Source organism: Nerophis ophidion, linkage group LG01 (assembly GCF_033978795.1).
Source record: "Nerophis ophidion isolate RoL-2023_Sa linkage group LG01, RoL_Noph_v1.0, whole genome shotgun sequence".
NCBI classification, from domain to species: Eukaryota; Metazoa; Chordata; class Actinopteri; order Syngnathiformes; family Syngnathidae; genus Nerophis; species Nerophis ophidion.
In genome coordinates this window covers 51,911,779-51,924,092 of record NC_084611.1, presented here as the reverse complement: position 1 = coordinate 51,924,092, position 12,314 = coordinate 51,911,779, and the positions used below count along the sequence as shown (strand labels likewise).

General features: G+C 41.2%; 1 protein-coding gene across 1 annotated transcript in view; it reads left to right on the top strand.

The window, feature by feature from the left end:
- Nucleotides 1-3,208: 3,208 nt before the first annotated feature.
- The window catches only part of polq (polymerase (DNA directed), theta), a 112,932-nt gene continuing 103,826 nt past the window's right edge, over nucleotides 3,209-12,314 (top strand). Inside the window, exons 1-2 of the mRNA XM_061906837.1 lie at nucleotides 3,209-3,508; nucleotides 3,583-3,652. Of these exons, the coding sequence (XP_061762821.1) occupies nucleotides 3,438-3,508; nucleotides 3,583-3,652 (141 nt within the window). The 5' untranslated portion in view covers nucleotides 3,209-3,437. The remainder of the gene's footprint in view (nucleotides 3,509-3,582; nucleotides 3,653-12,314) is intronic.

Here is a 12,314-nt window from a genome sequence, read left to right as displayed (position 1 = left end):
TGCTTTGTAGATGTCGGAAACAGTGGGAGGCAGGGTGAAAGTAAAAAAGGTATCTAATGCTTAAACCAAAATCAAACAAAAGGTGAGTGCCCCTAAGAAAAGGCATTGAAGCTTAGGGAAAGCTATGTAGAACGAAACTAAAACTGAACTGGCTACAAAGTAAACAAAAACAGAATGCTGGACGACAGCAAAGACTTACAGCGCGTGGAGCAGACGGCGTCCACAAAGAACATCCGAACATGACAGGACAATCAACACCAAAATAGGAGCGTGAGACAAGAACTAAAACACTACACACAGGAAAACACTGGAAAAACTCAAAATAAGTCACAACAGGATGTGACAGGTCATGACAGTACACCTACTTTGAGACAAGTGCTATAGTGATGCATGCTTGGTTATGGTTTGAATTCATATCTAACAATTGCGACAATGACTTTTTACTGTCAACTGAGTTTCGTTTTTTAACGATTTCTGCTGGTGGTGTGCCTCCGGATTTTTTCAAAGTAAAAAATGTGCCTTGGCTCAAAAAAGGTTGAAAAACACTGCAATGGACAATTAAAGTTTAGCAACAGAACACATATTTATACACCTTTGCTTGAAAAGAAAAAAGATGAAGACAATTGTATATTTCCTGCCCCCTTCAACTTAATAAGTTGTTAATGGAAAGCCCAGATTCACAAGCCTATCAGTAGATAGCAGCCGGTAGCTAATTGCTTTGTAGATGTCGGAAACAGTGGGAGGCAGGGTGCAGGTAAAAAGGTATCTAATGCTTTAACCGAAATCAAACAAAAGGTGAGTGCCCCTAAGAAAAGGCATTGAAGCTTAGGGAAAGCTATGCAGAAAGAAACTAAAAGTCAACTGGCTACAAAGTAAACAAAAACAGAATGCTGGACAACAGCAAAGACTTACAGCGTGAGGAGCAGACGGCGTGCACAAAGTACATCCGTACATGACATGACAATTGACACCAAAATAGGAGCGCAAGACAAAAACTAAAACACTAAACACAGGAAAACATCGAAAAACTCAAAATATGTCACGGCGGGATGTGACAGGTCCTGAAAGTACACCGACTTTGAGACAAGTGCTATAGTGATGCATGGTTGGTTATGGTTTGAATTCATATCCGACAATTACGACAACGACTTTTTACTGTCAACTGAGTTTAGTTTTTTAACGATTTCTGCTGGTGGTGGGCCTCTGGATTTTTTCAACGCAAAAAAATGTGCCTTGGCTCAAAAAAGAGGGGCTTCACGGTGGCAGAGGGGTTAGTGCGTCTGCCTCACAATACGAAGTTCCTGCAGTCCTGGGTTCAAATCCAGGCTCGGGATCTTTCTGTGTGGAGTTTGCATGTTCTCCCCGTGAATGCGTTGGTTCCCTCCGAGTACTCCGGCTTCCTCCCACTTCCAAAGACATGCACCTGGGGATAGGTTGATTGGCAACACTAAATTGGCCCTAGTGTTTGAATGTGAGTGTGAATGTTGTCTGTCTATCTGTGTTGCCCCTGCAATGAGGTGACGACTTGTCCAGGGTGTACCACGCCTCCCGCCCGATTGTAGCTGAGATAGGCGCCAGCGCCCCCCCGCGACCCCAAAAGGGAATAAGCGGTAGAAAATGGATGGATGGATGGATGGCTCAAAAAAGGTTCAATGCCTTTACTAGGGGCCCTCTAACAGTTGTTTTTATCCTTTTTTGTGGGGACATTGTTGATTGTCAAGTCATGTTTGGATGTACTTTGCGGACGCTGTCTTTGTTCCACAGTAAGTCTTTGCTGTCGTCCAGCATTCCCTTTTTTGTTTACTTTGTAGCCAGTTCAGTTTTAGTTTTGTTCTGCATGACCTTCCCTAAGCTTCAATACACTCACCTTTTGTTTTTTATTGGTTTAAGCATTAGACACCTTTTTACCTGTACCCTGCCTCCCGCTGTTTCCGACATATACAAAGCAATTAGCTACTAGCTGCCATCTACTGTAATGGAAGAGTATTATACGGTTACTCCGCCGAGCTCTGGGCAGCACCAACACTCAACAACAACAACACATCATTTGCAGACTATAATTACTGCTTTGCAAAAAATATATTTTTAACCCAAATAGATGAAATTAGATCATCGGTGGTTGAAAAACACTGTTCTAGATTAATCTGCTTTATGAATAAACCTTATAGCTCTCTCCTTTAGTTGATACAACCAATCAATTCATGAAAATTATATAATACGACTCCATATTTAACATTGTTGTATAGGTATTTGTAGTATACGACGACAACGTACTTGGACTGACATTTGACCGTCACTTTTTTTGTGGGTAAACGTCAAATAAAATGTGTACATGATCATATAGTTAATTTTTTAATATTTGAATATGTTGTTTTAAGTTGTTCGTAATGTATCTACTAGGGCTGCGAATCATTGGGTGTCCCACGATTCGATTCATTATCAATTCTTGGGGTCGCGATTCGATTATATATCGATTTTTTAGAATCAATGCGATTCTCGATTCAAAAACGATATTTTTCTGATTCAAAACGATTCTGTATTCATTCAATACATAGGATTTCAGCAGGATCTACCCCAGTCTGCTGACATGCAAGCAGAGTAGTAGATTTAAAAAAAAATGCTTTTATAATTGTAAAGGACAATGTTTTATCAACTGATTGCAATAATGTAAATTTGTTTTAACTATTAAACGAACCAAAAATATGACTTCTTTTATCTTTGTGAAAACATTGGACACAGTGTGTTGTCAAGCTTATGAGATGCCATGCAAGTGTAAGCCACTGTGACACTATTGTTGTTTTTTTTTTTTTATAAATGTCTAATGATATTTTTAATCACTGCTATGCTGAAATTATAACTAATATTGATACTGTTGTTGATAATATTCATTTTTGTTTCACTACTTTTGGTTTGTTCAGTGTCGTGTTTGTGTCTCCTCTCAATTGCTCTGTTTATTGCAGTTCTGAGTGTTGCTGGGTCAGGTTTGGTTTTGGAATTGGATTGCATTGTTATGGTATTGCTGTGTATTGTTTTGTTGGATTGATAAAAAAAAAATCGATTTAAAAAAATGAGAATCGATTCTGAATCGCACATCGTGAGTATCACGATTCTTATTCGAATCGATTTTCCCCACACCCCTAGTATATACGAATTAAAATGCATAGATTATATTTGTTGCTACCCGGACACGTTTTTGCGGTGCCGCTATTTCCCGACGGACTGTCTTCTGTGAAGCACTGTCAGCCTTAATGGCGGAATTTTTGATTGTCAGAAGAAACGTGTTTTGTTTTTTTATTACTTTCACTGTTCGTGTTCTTGACTTTATCCGAGCGTCGTTAGAAAAGTTTTATCAACCCGCGACAAGATTCAAGCCGATGTCATGTTAAGAAACGACAACCTCCCAAGAATACGTTTGTTAAAAGCCGCACATTTACGACATGAGTGTTCCCTGCCATCCGTCGAAAAGGAAAAGCTACATGGGGCAGCACCAGATCAAAAAGAAAAAATGGTAAGTTATCTTTAATATTCCTCGAATGTAACCAGCTGCATCCATACCAAGTGCCGCACTCCTCATTTTAACAGCGACGAGCTAATAGACAACGTGTCAAAAAAGGCAGACGGATCGGGGACCATAAACACAAGCGTCCCAATGGTGAGTTGGACAATATGTCACCTTTTGAAGACACACCCTGCCTCAGGCTTTAGCAGTGTTTATCCCACATAATTTGTTCATTAAGGTAGAGTGACCATACCTCCTCTTTTCCCCGGACATGTCCTCTTTTGCGGGACTGTCCGGGCGAGGTTTCTTAAATGCCTCAAATGTCTGGCGTTTTGTGTCAGAGTGGCGTGTATTTTCGATGTACGTACAGGGTTTGGAAGGGTTAAAAACAAGACAAGTTATGACGGTGTGCGCATGCAGCAACATTTGTGAGGGAGGGAGTGAGATAATTGTCAATCAAGGCATACTTAGTCAACAGCCATACAGGTCACACTGAGGGTGGCCGTACAAACCAGTGGTTCTCAAATGGGGGTAGGAACACTAATACGAAACCTCACAATAATGTGATTGAATGGTAAGAACTTTATGACAGACCGCCTTAAAAAACGTAATGGAACTTTACATTTTTCTATGAACAATAAAACACTGAATATTGACAAAATGAATGCCACACCCTGTTTCGATCGACATATTTTACAATCAAGTGAAATGAAACAAAAATGTAACAAACAGTGAAATATGAACGCGAAGGGTACAAAACAAACCCACCTACAATCTGATATATCTGATATATCACTAAGCTTTAGAACTTTCTTGTGAAAATCTCCTTCCGCGTCTGTGGAAACGCTTCCCACCCACACTGCTTGGTGCCTCGTCTGAGCTGCTGTGACGTCGATTACCATAGTAACTAATTAGATGACCACAGTAACTACAAACCCTGTTTCCATATGAGTTAGGAAATTCTGTTAGATGTAAATATAAACGGAATACAATGATTTGCAAATAATTTTCAACCCATATTCAGTTGAATATGCTGCAAAAACAAGATATTTGATGTTCAAACTGATAAACATTTTTTTTTGCAAATAATCATTGCAAAAGGTGGCAATAAATACTGATTAAGTTGAGGAATGCTCATCAAACACTTATTTGGAACACCCCACAGGTGTGCAGGCTAATTGGGAACAGGTGGTTGCCATGATTGGGTATAAAAACAGCTTCCCAAAAAATGCTCGGTCTTTCACAAGAAAGGATGGGGCGAGGTACACCCCTTTGTCCAAAACTGCGTGAGCAAATAGTCAAACAGTTTAAGAAAGTGCAATTGCAAGAAATTTAGGGATAATTTACACATCTGTGAAGGCACCATTAATGCTGAAAGGTACATGCAGGTTTTGGAACAACATATGCTGCCATCTAAGTGCCGTCTTTTTCATGGACGCCTCTACTTATTTCAGCAAGACAATGCACTAAATTAAAGTGCACATTTTGTACAGAACGCCACTACAATAGTTTAAAACAAATAAAGTGCACTTTTGTGCATGGTGTCACACAAGATATTTCAATAAGTGTCAATTAAAAATGAGCTGCATAATAGAAAATCAAATAGTGTATGTCCTTCGCTATGTGGTAGGTTCCTGCGGACGTTATTTCTGTCGGTTGTTGACTATTTTTTTCATACAGTGTTGATCTGGAAACGGTTGCGTCTGCATTTTGTTGGTGTGGCACCGAACGGAGATGTTGACATGCGGAGTTTCAAGCACTCCTTATTCTCTAGCGCAGTGGTTCTCAAATGGGGGTACGCGTACCCCTGGGGGTACCTGAAGGTATGCCAAGGGGTACGTGAGATTTTTAAAAATATTCTTAAAATTGCAACAATTCAAAAATCCTTTAAAAATATATTTATTGAATAATACTTCAACAAAATATGAATGTAAGTTCATAAACTGTGAAAAGAAATGCAACAATGCAATAATGCAATATTCAGTGTTGACAGTTGTGGATATTTTCCATTGATATTGATTTTTTGTGCAGAAATGTTTAGAATTAAAGGGGAACATTATCACCAGACCTATGTAAGCGTCAATATATACCTTGATGGTGTAGAAAAAAGACCATATATTCTTTTAACCGATTTCCTAACTCTAAATGGGTACATTTTGGCGAATTAAACGCCATTCTGTTTATCGCTCTTTTTGCGATGACATCAGAACGTGACGTCACCGAGGTAATACAGCCGCCATTTTCATTTTCAACACATTACAAACACCGGGTCTCAGCTCTGTTATTTTCCGTTTTTTCAACTATTTTTTGGAACTTTGGAGACATCATGCCTCGTCGGTGTGTTGTCGGAGGGTGTAACAACACTAACAGGGAGGGATTCAAATTGCACCACTGGCCCGAAGATGCGAAAGTGTCTGCCGCCAGACCCCCATTGAATGTGCCAAAGTGTTTCCACATTTTACCGGCAATGACAGACATGGCACAGAGATGTATGGATAACCTGCAGATGCATTTGCAACGATAAATTCAACGAAATCACAAAGGTGAGTTTTGTTGATGTTGACTTATGTGATAATCAGACATATTTGGTTGCGGCGTGACTGCCCGCTAATCGATGCTAACATGTTACGCTAATCGACGCTAACATGCTTTTTACCGGCGGTGCTAAAACAGACATGACACGGAGATGTATGGATAACCTGCAGATGCATATGTAACTATAAAGTCAACGAATTCACAAAGGTGAGTTTTGTTGATGTTGACTGCCAGCTAATCGATGCTAACATGCTACGCTAATCGATGCTAACATGCTATTTACCGGCGGTGCTAAAGCAGACAGGGCACAGAGATGTATGGATAACATGCAGATGCATTTGCAACTATATTACGTTTACTTCCACCCACATTTAATGCGAAAAAAACACTTACCAATCGAAGGATTTAAGTTGCTCCAGTGTCACGAGATGCGAAAGTCCTGATCGTTTGGTCCGCACATTTTACCGGCGATGCTAACGCAGCTATTCGGCCATACTATGGCTATGAATAGCGTCAATAGCTATTCGCTCAATAGCTTCAGTTTCTTCTTCAATACTTTCATACTCCAACCATCCGTTTCAATACATGCGTAATCTGTTGAATCGCTTAAGTCGCTGAAATCCGAGTCTGAATCCGAGCTAATGTCGCTATATCTCACTGTGGTATTCCCATTGTTTGTTTACATTGGCAGCACTGTATGACGTCACAGGGAAATGGATAGTCGCATCGCAAATAGCGAAAATCAAGCACTTTAAAGATTTTTTTAGGGATATTCGGGGACCGGTAAAATTAAAAAAAAAAATTAAAAAAATACACTGGGAACTGATTTTTATTGTTTTTAACCCTTTTAAAATTGTGATAATGTTTTCCTTTAAGTTCATGAATCCAGATGGATCTCTATTACAATCCCCAAAGAGGGCACTTTAAGCTGATGATAACTTCTATATGTAGAAATATTTATTTATAATTGAATCACTTGTTTATTTTTCAACAAGTTTTTAGTTACTCGTATATCTATTTTTCCAAATAGTTCAAGAAAGACCACTACAAATGAGCAATATTTTCCACTGTTATCCAATTTAATATATCAGAAACTGATGACATAGTGCTGTATTTTACCTATTTATGTCCTTTTTTCAACCAAAAATGCTTTGTTCTGATTAGGGGGTACTTGAATGAAAAAAATGTTCAAGGGGTACATCACTGAAAAAAGGTTGAAAACCACTGGTATAAACAACCTTAACACTGTTACAAATATGCGCCACATTGTGAACCCACACCAAACAAAAATGACAAACACGTTTCGGAAGAACATCCGCACTGTAACACAACATAAACACAACAGTAAAAATACCCAGAACCCCTTGCAACACTGACTCTTCCGGGATGCTACAATATACACCCCCCAAAATCAACGGTGTTATGAATTATTGACATATTGACCACTCCAACTACTCCATCCATCCATTTTTTTCCATTTTCTACCGCTTATTCCCTTTGGGGTTGCGGGGGGCGCTGGCGACTATCCCAGCTACAATAGGGCGGAAGGCGGGGTACACCCTGGACAAGTCGCCCCTTCATCATGGGCCAACACAGATAGACAGACAACATTCACACTCACATTCACACACTAGGGCCAATTTAGTGTTGCCAATCAACCTATCCCCAGGTGCATGTCTTTCCAACTACTTTACATCAAAAATTCCATTTTGAAACATTCTTGGGACAAAATATTGCATATTTTGTTTGCCAGGTATTTGATAAAAATTGCACTAAACAAAGAAAGCATTTAAAAAACATAATAAAAGCTTTTAATCGACGGACAGACCTGAAGTTGATTTAGGTAAAAGTAAAAAAAAAAAAAAAAAAAAGTAAGCACAACATGAATTTCACACTTTTATAAGTCTTTTGTATCGGTGATGATAAAATCCCACTGGAAATTGCGTCCATTGAAGCACACGGTCACCAACCTGGAGCCGAATGTGTCGATTGACGAGCCGTTGGCGACACTCAGCAGCGGCCCACAGCCACCTGTCGCCTTGTCCGCGTCTGTGGCAGGCTGACTTGCGAACCGGAGTCCACCAGGAAGCGTATCCTTGACGACGAGTCAGCGATGAAAAGCCGCTCGCCTGCTTCGCCGGCGCCCACAGCTGCCACTGAACGCTGGCGTTGGAGTTTTTCCGGGGCCGTGAAGGAGCAAGGAGGGACACACCGTCGAGCTTTGGCGCCAAAACGTTGATGGAAGAAGCACTGGCCTGTTTCACGCCTTTCTCGGGTAGTGACTCCCGCCACTACCGATGGGTCCCCGTTCTCCATCGTCTGCAACGGGGGCACTTCCACGCTCTGCACCGGAAACTGCCTGGAAGCTAGAAGCACTCGGTCAGCTTCTTCAGCCAAGCCCCGGTAATCGCGGGAGGCCAGAGAAGTGGAGTTAGCTAGCGCCGCAAGAAAAGGTGCGGGAAAATGAACCCGGCCTCTTGGAGCCCAGCAGCGACAGGATACTGTCCATTATTGTAATGTTTGTCTAAACTTGAATGGAATTGTGCTGAAAATTTTAATTTTCCTGAAGGAACTCTCCTGACGGAATAAAAAAAGTACTATCTAATCTAATCTAATCTAATCTAATTAAATCCACGGCGGAGCCGTCACCCAAACCCGGCAGGGAACGAAGTCTATCTGCCCTCTCAGCGTCAGACAGAGTAAATCTCCGAAGCAGGAGATTCTTGACGGCAGCATACCTGCCGCTCTGTGGGTGGTTACGCAACAGCTGCATAGCGCGGTGAGTGGTTGCCTAGTTGAGTGTTGTCACCACCAGGTGATACCGGGAGTCGTCGCCGGCGATCCCTCGCAGGTCGAAGAGAGACTCGTCGTGCTGGAACCATGGTGCCGGGTCGCTCTGCCAGAACTCCGGAAGGTTGCAGGTTGCTGGAGTAACAGGTGGCTGGAGCTGGGGCGACATGGCCGATGAAGACACCTTTTCCGCGTGAAACATAGTCGGGGGGTCACCAATGTGGCAAATGCAAGAAACACAGCATTGTTTCTTTCAGGTCGTTATTGCAAGACTGCCAACCAGAACTGAATATAACACAACACAATAAGTACTTTTAAAGTGTGTCCAAACAGACCCAAACCACACCCATCCTGCTGAGTGTGAGCATGGTCCAAGTGCCCGCCACAACACCCGAATAAGTTTTTCAACTTGTTTAAGTCGGGGTCCACGTTAATCGATTCATGGTACAAATATATACTATCAGCATAATACAGTCATCACACAGGTTAATCATCATAGTATATACATTGAACAGCATATTGCTGTTGTCTGCTGAATATCTTCCCACTTTGAGCCAAACCACCGCCAGATGATGGACCCCTGCTCTTTATGTTGGGCATTTATTCTTCTTCCTCCATTTGTGATAAGTTTCGCACCCTCTCTCTCTTGTGATGTCACAAGCTCTGCTCGCTCGACCTGGCTCAGCTAACGTTAGCCATGCTGCTACCTCTCTGATCGGCGAGAGCTATGACGCTAGACGCGCGAGAGTATGTGACGTATGTAAGAAGGCGGGCTTGTTTTTCGTATCTGTCAGAATGAGAGACGAGGAGGAGTGAGAACCGCCTGTTGTGTAATGCCCGCAGCTAAATGCAACTCGACCTGCCTCAGCTAACGTTAGCCATGCTAACGTTAGCTCTCGGCGAGAGCATATGACTCTAGACGCGCAACAGTATGTGACGTATGTAAGAAGGCGGGCTTGTTTATGTCTCTGTGAGAAGGAGAGACGAGAAGGAGTGAGAAATGCCAGTAATGTAATGCACGCAGCTTAAAGCAACGGTGTGAGAACATATAATCGAATATTACGATATAGTAATTTTCTATATCGCACAGGGACAAACATGCGATATATCGTGTATATCGATATATCACCCAGCCCTAATATATATATATATATATATGTATACAGTTGTGAGCAAAATTATTCAACCCCCACACAATTTTGGTGTTTTAGCAAGTTGGACATTTATTCCGTATTTTGTTTATAGTCATATCAAATAAAGATGCATTAAATAGACAAATGCAACTTGAATTCCATCCATCCATCCATTTTCTACCGCTTGTCCCTTACGGGGTCGCGGGGGGCGCTGGCGCCTATCTCAGCTTCAATCGGGCGGAAGGCGGGGTACACCCTGGACAAGTCGCTACCTCATCGCAGGGCCGACACAGATAGACAGACAACATTCACACTCACATTCACACACTAGGGCCAATTTCGTGTTGCCAATCAACCTATCCCCAGGTGCATGTCTTTGGAAGTGGGAGGAAGCCGGAGTACCCGGAGGGAACCCACGCATTCACGGGGAGAACATGCAAACTCAACACAGAAAGATCCCGAGCCTGGATTTGAACCCAGGACTACAGGAACTACAACATTATATTTTGTAACATACCAAACAGTGTCATTTCTCTTAATATCTCATTGACAAAATTATTCAACCCTTTGAAGATCATAACTCTTAAGAACAGAATTTGAATAAGGTATTTTCAATCAGGTGTTGAGAACACCTGTAGATCTGATTTGAACCATAACGAGCAACAATTAAACTGATTGAAACCGACACTCTTTTTCCAACATTCGTTGCCTTCTTAACATTATTTTCTCTCCGGCATCCGAGGAGACGCCAGACGTGGTGGTCTCTTTGGATGCGGAGAAAGTTTTCGACAGGGTAGAATGGGGATATTTATTAGAGGTCTTAAAGAGGTTTAACATTAGGTCCAAATATATATCTTGGATAGCACTTCTATACTCTTCTCCTAGGGCTGCCGTAAGCACAAATGGGATGTTATCCCAATTTTTCACACTTGGCAGAGGCACACGCCAGGGGTGCCCTCTAAGCCCATTATTATTCGTTACTGCAATCAAACCCTTGTCCATTGCTCTTAAGTCGGCTGGTATCAGTAAACGAATCCATAGATGCGGTCTAGAACTCACACATTCTCCATACGCAGATGATTTACTATTGTTTATATCTGATCCAATCTCTACCGTTCCAAATATTATTGAATTGCTTAACAATTTTGGATAATTCTCTGGCTATAAATTGAATTTCGCTAATAGTGAATGCTTCCCTGTGAATAATTTGGCCCTTGAGATCCCTGAGGGATATTTCCCATTCAGAATGTCCAGGAACAGCTTCAAGTACTTAAGTGTACATATTTGTCGTAAGCTACCAGCTCTCTACAAGGACAATTTTCCACCCCTAATTGACAAACTTAAATTAGATTTGGAAAGGTGGAATGATTTACACATAACTATAGCTGGCAGGGTAAACTGCGTCAAAACGAATGTGCTTCCTCGATTTTTGTATCTGTTTCAATGTTTGCCTATCTTTTTACCCAAATCCTTTTTTTGCATAATAAACAAACTAATTTCATCCTTTATATGGAAAGGCAAGACTCCCAGGATTAGGAGAAAATTCCTGCAAAGGCATAGGTCCGTAGGTGGTTTATCACTCCCTAATCTAAAACACTACTATGGGGCAGCTAACATACACAAAATGACTCTCTGGATCCAAGTTTTGGTGCAAATCTGAAGCTAGTTCCTGTTCTACCTCACTCTTGGATCTACTTACATCAAAATTACCTAATCGACCATCCCAATTTACTTGTAGTCCAATTGTCGTTTCTACCCTTAGAATCTGGTCTCAATTTAGAAATACTTTCGGCCTGCAGGGCTTATCCAACCACAGTCCCATTCATAATAACCACCTATTTCTCCCTCTTAGCACAGATGTAGCGTTTTCTCTATGGAAGCAGTCAAACCTTAGCAGGCTAAAAGACTTATATATTGGTGATGTTTTCGCTAGTTTAAGTGAACTATGTGAAAAATTTGACCTACCAAAATCTCACCTATTTCGATACTTTCAGGTTCGTAATTTTGTTAAATCAAATAGTCTCTCTTTCCCTAACACTCCACCAAATTCGCTAACTGATTCAATTTTAGATATTCCCACAAATCAAAAAGGCCTAATTTCCAAAATCTACACCTTAATCCCCCAGTTTGGTAAAATATCTCTTGATAAAATCAAAGGGAATTGGGAAGAAGAGCTTGGCAGAGCCATAGATGATGGAGATTGGGATTCTGCCTTAACCTAAATTAACAACAGTACATCCTGTTCAAGGCTTAATTTAATACAATTTAAGGTAGTCCACCGTATTTATTTCACTAATTCCAAACTCTCCAAAATATATCCCAATATCTCGGATACTTGTAACAGATGTCACATGTCA